General features: G+C 33.9%; 3 protein-coding genes across 6 annotated transcripts; 2 read left to right on the top strand and 1 right to left on the bottom strand.

Moving 5' to 3' along the window:
* Positions 1 to 546: 546 nt before the first annotated feature.
* LOC101896079 (NAD(P)H-hydrate epimerase) lies at positions 547 to 4874 on the top strand. 4 transcript variants are annotated; one of them, XM_059129378.1, is made up of 3 exons: positions 547 to 675; positions 3945 to 4462; positions 4533 to 4874. In XM_059129378.1, the coding sequence occupies exons 1-3, from the start codon at positions 607 to 609 to the stop codon at positions 4756 to 4758; spliced, it is 813 nt and encodes a 270-aa protein (XP_058985361.1). In that variant the 5' UTR covers positions 547 to 606; the 3' UTR covers positions 4759 to 4874. The 4 variants fall into 4 exon arrangements, with proteins under 4 accessions (XP_058985361.1, XP_005185985.2, XP_011293548.2 ...); XM_005185928.4 differs by lacking the exon at positions 547 to 675 and adding an exon at positions 2027 to 2133; XM_011295246.3 differs by lacking the exon at positions 547 to 675 and adding an exon at positions 2213 to 2328.
* LOC101895786 (RNA-binding protein NOB1) lies at positions 4769 to 6461 on the bottom strand. Its single transcript, XM_005185926.4, has 2 exons — positions 6314 to 6461; positions 4769 to 6250 (listed from the first exon to the last, which is right to left on the bottom strand). The coding sequence occupies exons 1-2, from the start codon at positions 6386 to 6388 to the stop codon at positions 4889 to 4891; spliced, it is 1437 nt and encodes a 478-aa protein (XP_005185983.2). The 5' UTR covers positions 6389 to 6461; the 3' UTR covers positions 4769 to 4888.
* A 1985-nt stretch (positions 6462 to 8446) lies between these two features.
* LOC101896235 (ras-related protein Rab-39B) lies at positions 8447 to 10455 on the top strand. The gene is made up of 2 exons (XM_005185929.3): positions 8447 to 8934; positions 9292 to 10455. Exons 1-2 carry the CDS (start codon positions 8827 to 8829, stop codon positions 9838 to 9840), a joined length of 657 nt encoding a protein of 218 aa, XP_005185986.1. The 5' UTR covers positions 8447 to 8826; the 3' UTR covers positions 9841 to 10455.
* The last annotated feature ends 2589 nt before the right edge of the window (positions 10456 to 13044 follow it).

Consider the following 13044-nt stretch of genomic DNA (forward strand, 5'->3'; position numbering starts at 1 on the left):
TTTTTATTGCAACATAGAAATAAATAAATGAAATGAAAAAAAATATCTTTTACATTCTGGCAGTTCTGGAACATACCATTTATTTGTTTATGTGTGTGTATTTTATTCAATAATAATTAAAATTGTTTAGAAAATTATCAAATTCGACTGTTTTTAAAGTGCTTATTGCAACGTATGCATCGACAAAATTTAAAGTTTTTGTAGCCAAATAAACCTTTAGAGATATATAGAACATAATTTTGAAAAGAAATTTTAACCTTTCATTCAGTTTTCGCGGTTTTTAAGTATTTATTCAAAATCAATGCAAGAAGTTGTTTTGGTTTTTTAATGTTTTGATAGTAATTCTGACATTGCAAGCCAAACATATAGACCTCTATACTTGACGTTTTTCAAAGTAAGCCTACCTTGTCTTCATTGCACCATGGCTCCAACTTGATTTTATTGTACCATGGGTTCTGGTACACTACAATAGCTGTGTTCCAGTGTTTGTTTTGCTGTTTTTCTCGAAATCATAAAGGGAAAATCTGTTATCGACCATATATCTTTGAAATATCAATGACGATCTGTATAGCCCTTGTTTGTATAATCAAAATAATACAATGAACAATGAATTTTAAAAATATTTTGCAAATACAAAACCGACGAAGCCGTTCAAAATTATTTGAAAATTGTAAGGTAAACAGTTCCCAGCCGATAACAGATAAAAATAAATAATTGCGGAGAATCTCCTTCACCTGGGTATATTGTTTATTTTTATTGGCTTTTTAACGCCAAACCGGCATTGATAACCCCTAAACTTGTTACGTTTTTTATGGGGGATATGGAAACGTTTATATTTTTTATACTTGGTCTGATGGGACAATGAATAGTCAAACTGATAGTCAACTGATGGGACAATGAATAGTCAAGCCTATTTCTAAATTGATAATTTTGAATAAGAAATTATTCAAATTCGTTAAAGATGTTGAAAAATTCATATTGTAACAACCATGGTTCAATAATAACTTCAAAGAAACTGGAAAAATGCAACTCTGTGATGGAGTTATAGTGTCAAAAATACATTTAAATATACAACTTTTAAATATTCACAAACATTTGTAGTTTTCCGCTAGTTGTGATACTTATTAGCCAAATGGCTTTTTTATTGCAACATAGAAATAAATAAATGAAATGAAAAAAAAATCTTTTATATTCTTGCAGTTCTGGAACATACCATTTATTTGTTTATGTGTGTGTATTTTTTTCAATAATAATTAAAATTGTTTAGAAAATTATCAAATTCGACTGTTTTTAAAATGCTTATTGCAACGTATGCATCGACAAAGTTTTAAGTTTTTGTAGCGAAATAAACCTAGAGATATATAGAACATAATTTTGAAAAGTAATTTTAACCTTTCATTCAGTTTTCGCGGTTTTTAAGTATTTATTCAAAATCAATGCAACAAGTTGTTTTGGTTTTTTTAATGTTTTGATAGTAATTCTGACATTACAAGCCAAACAGGTAGATCTCTATACTTCTATACTTGACATTTTTCAAAGTTAGCCTACCTTGTCTTCATTGCACCATGGCTCCAACTTGATTTTATTGTACCATGGGTTCTGGTACACAACAATAGCTGTGTTCCAGTGTTTGTTTTGCTGTTTTTCTCGAAATCATAAAGGGAAAATCGGTTATCGACCATATATCGTTGAAATATCAATGACGATCTGTATAGCCCTTGTTTGTATAATCAAAATAATACAATGAACCAAGGTAGATGTACTAGGTAATCGCATCAGCCCAGCTGACGGCCGATGCGATTACCTGTTAGATCTACCTTGATCAAAATAATACAATGAACAATGTTATCGAAATGAATTTAGTCTCAATAAATCGATCTAACTTACTTACTTACTTGTAACTAGTTCCGAGCTCTTTAGTGAAGATGTTCAATTCTCTCATGTCCCATTCGTAAACAACGAGTACCCGGAGTCTTTGCTTTCTGTTTATTTTTTATCGGGTATTCCTTTGTGGGCTTCATATTCGTTTCGTTGGAAACCAATAAGAGGAGGGATAAAACCAATAAAACAACCAGGAAATTGTATAAGAATTGGGTTGAACACATGTGTTGGACAGGATTATTTAAAAAACAAGTAAGTAAAGTAATTCTTCTATTCTTTCTAATACACCTTGGCGTCATTAGTAAGGTGGTGGAGATCGGACAATTTCTTCAGGTCCCTTTGAAGATGGTGATATACCGGTCTGAATCTGACTCCATATTAATATAATATCATAATATATTTGTGTGTAATACGTTACGGCTGAGGGTATAAAAAGCTCCGTTTTTGGTAAGAGGATCCTTGAAAGTCTTACATCTTAACATCTCGAACTATAACTATATATATTCTGATCAATGAATGAGAAATGTTAAAATGTTAAAGTTGTTTTGTAAACAATTGCTTGCTATAAATCGGGCAACGCTACCAGGAGACACGGTAACGAGCGATGGTACGAGACATGGAGTGCTCTAACGATAGCCACTTGTGATTTTCCATTCCATCATGCTTTTGTACGCTTGTAAACAATATAATGGGCTGTCACCGGTTAAAAGCTGTCGGACAGCGGTTTTATACCCTCCATTTACCCATTTACCAATGGCAACGTCATATCCTTGGACCAACCAACTGCATTCGATGTCGATGTCCGTCCGTCTGGGGTAATCACGCTAGAATCAAAACGAATTAAGATTAAGATAGGAAAGATAAGAAGCTAAGTCTTTTGTCTGCAGGCAGGATCTATTCGATATTTCCACGGTATCGTATAGTGGAATTGGTTTATGACCAAAGTTGCCTATGCAGGTCCATGTCGTCGTATAGAACCCAATATAACGGCTATATTCGGTATTTTCAAAATTTTAAATTTTCAATGGATTTTATTTTTTTGAAAACGAAAACGTTTTCGTGAACGTTCCAAATGTTTTATTTCAACAACTGATTTGGTATTCGGGGTATTTATACCCTTCAACACCATGTGGGTATTATAAGTTTGATTGGGCCAACAATTATGTAACACCTCGAAATATTGGTTCCCACATAGGAAAGTATATGTTCCTATCTCGGCGAGCTGAGTCGATCTAGCTATGTATGTCCGTCCGTCTGTCCATGTTAATTTGTAATCACGATCTTCACGAAATTTAGATTGGAGATGGGGTTTGGGCCGGAATAGAACCATATTGCTTTTGGTGATGATCGCATAATATTAATAAATAATATAAATAATAAAAAACATTTTGCAAATACAAAACCGACAAAGCCGTTCAAAATTATTTGAAAATTGTAAGGTAAACAGTTCCCAGCCGATAACAGATAAAAATAAATAATTACGGAGAATCTCCTTCACCTGGGTATATTGTTTATTTTTATTGGTTTTTTAACGCCAAACCAGCATTGATAACCCCTAAACTTGTTACGTTTTTTTATGGGGGATATGGAAACGTTTATATTTTTTATACTTGGTCTGTTCCAGAACTACAAGCATGTAATATTTTTTACTACGATAACCGATTTTGCCTTTATGATGTCGGAGAAAATTGTAAAACTTGTAGACTCTTTCAGGTTCTGGAACGGTATGTTCCACGAATAAGAAAGTACTTGGCTTTATATTCTTTATATTTATTGGTCTGTTCCAGAACCTCCGAGAATCTACTAGTTTTGCAAATTTCTCCGATATCATAAAGCCAATATCGATTATCGTAGTAAAAACATCTACATTTTTGCAGTTCTAGAAAAGGCTCATATGATATAGACCAACCATTTGGCTCGATGTCCTAAGTTCCATTATCTGCAAATAAGTCAGAGTATATATTTTTATAGTTGTAGGTCAATAATTCGATCAATTTTCGATTGAATAATTTTTTTTAATGCAAAAAATGTCGGCGAATTATTGTAATATTTACTCTTTCTAGATTTTCCTCCCAAAAACAATTCGCTGCATCTATACCACATCCATTCTAAAAGCCATGAAATATCTAAACCAACAAGAAGCCATAAATGTGGATCAAGAACTGTTTAATGATTACAAATTTAGTGTGGATCAATTAATGGAATTGGCTGGTCTGAGTTGTTCACACGCTATTGCAAAGTGTTATGCCGCACCACAATACGCGCGTGTATTGGTTTGTTGTGGGCCAGGAAATAACGGTGGCGATGGCTTGGTATGTGCCCGCCACCTTTCCTTAATGGGCTATAAACCAAGGATCTACTATCCAAAGCCAACGCCAAATCCGTTGTATGAGAACTTAACACATCAGTGCAAATCGATGAATATAGAATTTGTTGATGCTACGTCAGATTTGGAGAACATAAGTCAACAATATGATCTCATAGTGGATGCCCTGTTCGGTTTTAGTTTTAAACCCCCGGTTAGAGAGACGTTTGTTCCAATTATAAATGTTCTGCAAAATACTAAATTACCAATAGCGAGGTAGGTGTAAATATAGGTATTTGTTGAATTTCTCCCACTCATTTATTTCCCAATCCACTGCACTGTACAGCATTGACATACCAAGTGGTTGGCATGTGGAAAATGGCAAAAACAACGAATGTGATTTTGAACCTAGTCTTTTGATATCATTGACGGCCCCCAAGTTGTGTGCTAAGTTCTTCAAGGGACCTCATCACTATTTAGGCGGCAGATTTGTACCACCAGCCTTGCGAGAAAAATATCAACTAGATTTACCCGAATATCCAGGGACTGAGACCTGTGTTAAACTATCATAAAGACAACAGGTTTAACTTAAATATTCAACTATATATTTCGTTTTATATATTTACACTTTCGTAAATCACAATAAAAAATCCAAGGGAAAGATAAAATTATATATCTTAAAATAGAATTATACATTAATATTTACTTATACAAACGATTATAATGTTTACGGCGCCTATCTTCTTCGTAGGTGTTATTGCGAGCCCATTCCTTGACATGCCCCTTGGCACGCAACATGGCTGACTTGGAATCAACATCACGCATTGCAAAAGGAGAAAAGCCAGCAATATAATCTTCTTCCAGTGCATTCGTTTTAGTCTTGGCAACACGGGAAGGCATTTGACGTGGCATGGGTTGATCTTCAAAAAGTATGGGATTACGTGAATGTTTACCGCCACGGAAAAGGGGAATACTTTGATTTTTGTATTTTGTTGTCAGGGGACGTCTGGTGTTTATGTGTATCACCTGTTTGCCATTCTCATCCAGGCTAACAGCTACCCGTTTAAGTGTTTTATTACCGCAATTTGGACAAAATACTTTGGTCATAACAGAAGTGGTTTTGAAACAGGCGTAACATCTCAGAATATAGGTACGCAAATGCTTAATGACACGCCCATTGAGGGCACAAATATTTAGATTCATTTGTTTCAAAGTATTTTGTACAGCATAATCGGTAGACATGCATGCAACCAGTGGTGTAATATCCGCCTCTACTTTGCCCTCCATCGATTTTTTGACTTTCTTTATGTTTGAAGGTGTAATCCAGCCGCCATCATCTTCTTCGTCTTCAACGCCATTGTAATTTTTTTCTTCGTCTCCTTTAGTAGCTGAGTTATTTGGTGACTTCAAATCTTTTTGGTCATTATTTGTTTCACTCTCGGAATCATCATCCTCGGCCTCCTCATCTTCTTTGGATTGTGGTACCAATATATCACAATTGGCATCATCTTCAGCATTTTCACATTTCAGTTTTTCGAATAATGCCTCCAGCTCCTCTTGCGTCACCTCGGGCACATCCTGTTGTTCATCTGGGTTTTCAATTTGTTTTTCTATTGATTCTTTTACTTTGTCCACATTATCTCCTTCCGCTTCCTGTTCGTTATCTTCCTCACCATTGCTTTCCTCAGCTTCCTCGTCATCATCTTCGGAATCAGTATTACCACCATTATTATACCAACCCGGCAATTTTGTACTATCCTGTAGTTCTTGGGGTTTTTCTTTGGATGCAACAACCTGTGGCATTACCGGCTCCTTCCTGAGGTGATCAGTACCCACATTATCGGCTTCCAGTTCATACGCCAAAGCAATAACCTTAATATCGATGCCCGACAATGATGCATAATCACCAGTCTTTTTGGCAAATTCGACGCAGTGCTTGACACTTTCCGTTCGTGGTTCACGTACTTGCAGGTCATATGGCAAAACACAGAGACGTCGAATTTGTCTTTTATTTCGTACTTCGTTTACTACATCGGGAGCTGTTAGAATATTTTCAGCATAATCCTGCAACGTAATTCAAGACGGTTTAAAGAAGATGTCCAATGAACATAACAATGGGAAACTTACATTCAATTGCACGGCATTAATGAAAGCTGTTGTATCGGCGACTAGATATTTAATTTTTTCTCTCGATTCAGTCATTGCTAATATTTTTTTCCTGTACTTTAATGAATATTTTGTATTTTCTCTTTAAAATGATATGATTTACTCCACACGTGTTGTTTTTCTATAGTGCTCCATAGGTTGATTTTGTCCTGTTCTGTTTTTTATTATTAGTGATGTTAGATACATATTTGTTACCCAGTAGCCATGGCGAATAAATACAGGGCAAAGCATAGAAACCATGGTACAATGAACTAAAAGTTAACCTCATTTAAAATTAGCATTCCCAACTTTGACTTTACCTCCATAGTTCTACCATGGTAGGGCTATGATATCATATGATTGAGAGTTTTATATTTTATTGGCTTATGCCATGATTACGTTAAAGCATTTTGTAGGGTTAACCTACTTTAAGAGAATTTTTTTGAAGTAATGGATATGACATTTTTAATCCAAATCAAGTGGTTTAACCTTTTTATATGTAAACTTACTATTAATATAACATATTGCAACATATAAATAAATAAATGAAATGAAATATATCAACTTTTTTTTTGTTTTTGTGTGTGTATTCTTTTCACTAATATAAAAATTGTTCAGAAAATATTCAAATTCTGGTGTTTTCAAAATGCTTATTGCAACGTATGCATCGATAAAATCTACAGCTTTTGTAGCGATAGACCTTTAGAGATATATAGAACATATATAAGTTTAGCTCGGGCTGGCGGAAAATTCCGAAATTGTTACCGGTAGGTCGTGCTAATCAATACATCTCAAAATATAGGGTTCCTAAATTTCCAAAAAAACAATTTTTTAGTTGCTATTTCTCGATCGATGATCGGAATAAAAACTTCAAACTGTCACTTCAGGTAGGTTTTTGTATCCTGATTGCAACCAAAAAAAAAAAAAACATTTTCGGGAGGTGGGCCCTATTTCCCGATATATCTAAATTTTAACAAGCACCTTCCATATATTTTGGTTCGCAAAGTCGGCGTTGGACATATCTCAGAGGAGAAAATTCCAAGCCTCGGCCAGAGGCCTTTGGTTTGAGAAAATCACAAGCCCTGGCCACTTAAAATTAACTTGGGTTCGCCAAGTCGGTGTTGGACATAGCCCAGAGGCCGGCTATTTCAAAAGCCTTTGGTTCGCGAAGCCGGTGTTGGACATACCTCAGAGGAGAAAAGCTCAAGCCCGGCGAATACCGGCTATTTAAAAAAAGGATTAAATCTAAAAAAATGAGAGTTGCTATAAAATGTTGGCACCCTATATATCAGGAAGTGTGGACCCACTTCCGAAAATGTTTGTTGTACTAATTAAGTTACAAAAACCAACCTGTAGTGATATTTTGAAGTTTTTATTCGATTATCGCTTTACAAATAGCAAAGTAAAAATGCAACTTTGGAACCTCTTTATCTGGGGAAGTATTGAATTCCTCCTGAAAAAATTATATCGCTGTAATTAGGATAATACGACCTGTAAAAATGTCTGAATTTTTTGCCAACTGCAAAAATTTAAAAGTTTTTACTACGATAACCGATTTTTTCTTTATGATATCAGAGAAAATTGCAAAACTAGTAGATTTTTGCAGGTACTGAAACAAACCAGTTTTTTTAATTCTCATTGATTACATTGTGACTATTGGAGTGTTTCAGCAATGCAAGAGTGTAATGTAATGTACGATAACCGACTTTCCCTTCATAATATCGGAGAAAATTTCAAAACTAGTAGATTCTTGCAGGTACTTGAACAGAGCATATAATACTTCATGGATACATTTTTACGGCAATTTTAAATTAATATATTTTCATACAACAAAGAAACAACTTTTTTGATTAATTTATTTTTTTACCGACTTATGATTTGCTAATTCTGAGGAACTGCCATTAAATTTTGACACTTTTACTAGTTTCCCTATTCTTATACTCCCTTTGTAATTCTCGACATTAGTTTTTACGAATAAGAAATCGGGAAACAACCAAATATAAATTGCCTAGAACATAAAAACTTACATACTTGCACGTCAGTGTGCCACCTGCTCTACACCGAATCGATTACTCTCGATTAGCAAGAAAACGATTTATAGATTCCTAACCCCTTTTATTTTTTATCAGTAATGTTTAACAAAAACAACTAACTATACCATTTTCAACGAAAAAGTAAACATAATTGAAAAATATTACACGAGAAAAGGACGATTTATATTGCAATTGAAAACAAAAATACATCAAAATCCACCTACAATCCTGCATTCGTTCGACTGGAAAACTTTGCAAACTCTAACAAAAAATGTTATTGTAAAAAGTGTTTGCATTTCTTTTGTTGTCTGTCGTTAGACGAGAAAAAAACTACGCAAATTAAAATACAAAACGTACGAAGCTAATTCTGTGCACTTACTTTTTGGGGGGCTCAGCACCACCTTTGTGTCTATTGATTTGGTCAACAACACTCTTCCCAGATTTGTTCAGTAATAAGCAAGCATGGTGGAGCCTATTTTCGATTATCAATTTCGTTTGATATTAATTGGAGATTCTACTGTGGGCAAAAGTTCGCTGTTGAAATTTTTCACAGATGGAAAATTTGCAGAGGTAAGTCGAATGGAAGGGGGTGGGTAGGTCATTGTTGTTGTAGTCAATTGCAAAGCAACAAATGTTATTCTGATTTGAGAGTCCATTGTGCGTTTCCTCGTTTAATGTATGGCTGATCGGATTCTATAGAATCACATTATGTAATATTGATATCCATGCATGGAGGCGAGGGATGCTGCATGGGCACTGAAACAAAGATTACACTTGTAGAGTTAGATGTGAAACCAGCGTTGTCGCTATTTTTGTTTAATAAACAAATAGATCTATTTAAACACTCAAGACAAATAGTTTCCATAACAACTTTCGATCTGGAAATGTATTGTAATAGCTTTTTTTGTTCTCTACTTCCGCAAATAGCTTTCCGATCCAACAGTTGGTGTGGACTTTTTTGCCCGTCTCATCGAAATGAAAGATGGTACCCAGATCAAACTGCAACTTTGGGATACGGCTGGTCAGGAACGTTTTCGCTCTATAACCAAATCCTATTATCGTAATTCAGTTGGCGTTTTGCTTGTCTACGATATATCAAATCATGCCAGTTTTGAACATATACCATTATGGATGATGGAGGCCCAACGACATATCGAACCACATCGTCCCGTATTTGCATTGGTTGGCTGTAAATTGGATCTGGTGAATGCTGGCGGCCAACGTGAAGTGTCGTTCGAGGAGGCACAAGCATTTGCCAAACAACACGGTTTGCATTTCGTCGAGACATCGGCCCGAACAGGTTTGAATGTCGAAGAAGCATTTCGTATGGTTACCCAAGAAGTCTATGCCCGCATACGTTCCGGCGAATATAAGGTAGAAGATGGTTGGGATGGCATCAAAACCGGTTTTGCCCGACCAAATAGTCATGATTTCAATTTGGTTGTAGCCGAGGCTGAAAAATCCTCTTGTTGTTGATTTGTTAATTGTTTTTCATTTTGGAAAAATTTAAATTTTTAATTAAGAGCGTAAAAAAGAGAAACAACAAAAAAGTAAACTACTAACAACAACTTTCTATATGTAACCCCCTTAATTAAGATAAGTTTTATGTACTATATATTTTTTTCTTTGGTAGTAATTAATATGTTTTTGATTTTTGTTCTGAATATCTAACCAGTTTCATTTGTTACCAATGACTTTGATTTCTTTGTTAAATACTATGATCTTTGCAATCATATTAATTGGCCATTCTAAAGAGTAAAATTCGATACAATTATTAAACACAAACTACAACAAAATCGAAAAAGTCAACATTATTTTATAATTTCAACTAGTTCTTGTTAAAATTACATTAGTTATACAATAAGTATATCAAAATAATATTTTAAATTCTTTAATTAGTTTTATTTTGTTTAGTTTTATCATTTTATTTAGTCAACGACAGTGAAAGAATTATGTTTTATTATTATATATGTATTTAAAGGTCAAAATAAAAAAAAAGAAAAATACCAATGATTATGATTATCTCTAATCCTAATGAAGAAACATTTTTTTAAAAATATACGCATATGAATATTTCACTTTTAAATTTAATGTAAGACTGTTTGATTTATTTAAGCCCTAGTATGTGCTTACCTTGTCATGTGTGTGGGTTCTGCAATGATTTTAATAAAAGAAACCCTAGATGGATGTGGGGAGAAGTCTGAAGAGAAGATGAGTGTTACAAACTATTTCAACTCGTCTTGTCATTAATCGATCAAATTTGATTAATATTCTAATTGAAATTATCCGGAATGTCACAAATTCCGAACGGAATGTTTGCAATTCCGTTACTAAATATCGATCGTTTTTATGTATGCATCTTCAGATTCCGATTTGGTGAATTACGAAAATCTTATTATTTAGTGTAAATATGGCAACATTAGGGGAATGACAAGTGTAAATATGGCAATATTAGAGGAATGACAAGTAAAAAAGCTGTAAGTTCAGCACGGCCGAACCGAACGAATAACCTCCACCATTTAGAACGAATTTGGCAATTTTCAAATAAAAAATCCCCTAAAAATTCTGTTAAATTCTTAAAATTAACGAATGTAGCCGTTATATTAATGTCTATATGACGACGTGGACTTTTGAACTTTTGTCATAAGCCATTACAATATTCAAATGAGAAACTTGTAAATATGGGGGCTACATCAAAACATGGACCTGCATAGACATTTTCTGTCTTAGGCTGTAGTATTCATTACGAATTTCAATTACCAAATTTGAAACAATTCCGGTGAATAATGTCGCTAAAATCATCAAAATACCAAATATCGGGAGGTACCATTAAATGGGGCTATACCGAAACTTGGACATGCACAGAAAATTTTCCAACATAGGCTGTAGTATTCATTACGAACTTCAAATACCATATTTGAAACAATTCCGGTGAATAATGTCGCTAAAATTATCAAAATACCGAATATCGGAAGGTAACTTTATATGGGGGCTAAAGTGGTTTTACTCCGAAAAAAGAAACGAAACTAATTCCACTTTCGATCTGAATTCTTTTCTGTGACATGTTCACGCACGTTTTGTTTCACTGTAAAACATCTTCAGTTAATGCCATTTGAGGTGTAGTCGCGGTCAACATTTGCATGAAATACTCTTCAAACCTCAATACAAATAAAGATTTTATGAATTTTTCTGAATTTTATGTTTTTTTTTTTTCTAAAGTTTTATAATTTGACTTTTGACAGTGGATTTATGACTATGGGATGATGTCAAAGGTATATTTTTGAACGAAAAGTAAACATGTGACTGCACAAGGTTCCTGATAATTCTACCTCACTATGTCTACGTTTTACGTCATTTTTTTCTAATATAAGCGTTAAAAGTGAAATTTATCTGAACTAAATACAGGTAGATGTATCAAGGCTTGGGAACATTGATATGTCAACATTTTAAAGCGTTCTTTCAAAAATAAATAGATTTTTATATATTTTCTAATCCGACGCCAATCGGAGGTTGTTATGACATGTATTTTTCAACGGTTTATACAAATTTCAGTATTTTTTCCATCAAAATTTTCAATTCCAAAATTGGTTTGACAGTTCATTGTACTAGCAGCTGTGTCGATGACTAGAACGGTACTGCAATAAATAGCTATGCTCTGTGTTCTTCGAGTAAAATATGCAAATTTATCAGCAAATGTAAAAAGTTTTACTCTTCGGTAAGTCAACAATTACATTGAAATTTTTAGCCCGGCACTGAATTTTAATATAGTTTTATTTCACATAAAGTATATTACGTTAGAACTTTTCGTAGGGTTAACCTACTTTGAGAGGATTTATTTGAAGTAAAAGTAATGGATATGACAATTTAAATCCAAATCCAGTGGGTTAACCCTCATATATATAAACGTACTGTTATTCCACATAAAGTATATTACCCAAATAACTTCATATTTTATTTTAATATTAAGAAAAACTTGTTATGTGGCCCATGCACTTAATGTACTGTTGTAACAACTAATGGCGATCAAGTTAAACGGTCGTCTCTGTTATCTGCATGTCGATTAATCGATAAGTCGAAAGTCGACTTTTCGAACCCTGTACAAAAAACTTTCAGAAAGGAAAAAAGCAACTTCTATACATTTTTTTCGCGTATTTTAATCGGAAAAAATGTTAAAAATATTAACTGAATACATTTAAGAGAATTGCAAATACTGTTGTTAATAGAAAATATCATTAAATGAATTAATATCTATTGGTTTTTAATGCATACAAATACCATATGAAAAAGTGAAGGTGTTGGTAGTGCATTCAGTCAAGTGCAGAAGAAGAAAAAAATCAATTCATAAAAAAATCGCGAAAATCTGTCGACATCATCAAAGCTGTGTGTTTTCTTTGCACTTCTTGGTTGTTGGTGGCTCGCTCTGCCATACCATTTGTTGTCTAGTAGTGGCCGTTGCTGGTTGATGGCGTTTTAGTTGTTGTTCTTGTACCACACACTAGAAGAAGAAAAAACAGAAAAAAATTACCGTAAAAAATAATACATACACCCAGCAGCGGAAAATAAAAAGAAACAAGTTTTGGAACAACTCTAGTTTAGTAAAAACTCTTAGATTTTTTCGAAATTTTTTCCAGAGGTAGGTATTTTTACCCTGATCCCGGGAAACTATTTTTTTCTTGGGGG

The sequence above is a fragment of the Musca domestica genome, unplaced genomic scaffold (assembly GCF_030504385.1).
Source record: "Musca domestica strain aabys unplaced genomic scaffold, Musca_domestica.polishedcontigs.V.1.1 60, whole genome shotgun sequence".
Taxonomy (NCBI): Eukaryota; Metazoa; Arthropoda; class Insecta; order Diptera; family Muscidae; genus Musca; species Musca domestica.

Coding starts and splice junctions, on each gene's coding strand:
- LOC101896079 (XM_059129378.1), top strand. CDS start 607: ATGAATTTTAAAAATATTTTGCAAATACAAAACCGACGAAGCCGTTCA. Junction 676..3,944: donor AATTATTTGAAAATTGTAAG/GTAAACAGTTCC, acceptor TACTCTTTCTAG/ATTTTCCTCCCAAAAACAAT. Junction 4,463..4,532: donor ACTAAATTACCAATAGCGAG/GTAGGTGTAAAT, acceptor TGCACTGTACAG/CATTGACATACCAAGTGGTT.
- LOC101895786 (XM_005185926.4), bottom strand. CDS start 6,388: ATGACTGAATCGAGAGAAAAAATTAAATATCTAGTCGCCGATACAACA. Junction 6,251..6,313: donor TTAATGCCGTGCAATTGAAT/GTAAGTTTCCCA, acceptor ATTACGTTGCAG/GATTATGCTGAAAATATTCT.
- LOC101896235 (XM_005185929.3), top strand. CDS start 8,827: ATGGTGGAGCCTATTTTCGATTATCAATTTCGTTTGATATTAATTGGA. Junction 8,935..9,291: donor CAGATGGAAAATTTGCAGAG/GTAAGTCGAATG, acceptor TTCCGCAAATAG/CTTTCCGATCCAACAGTTGG.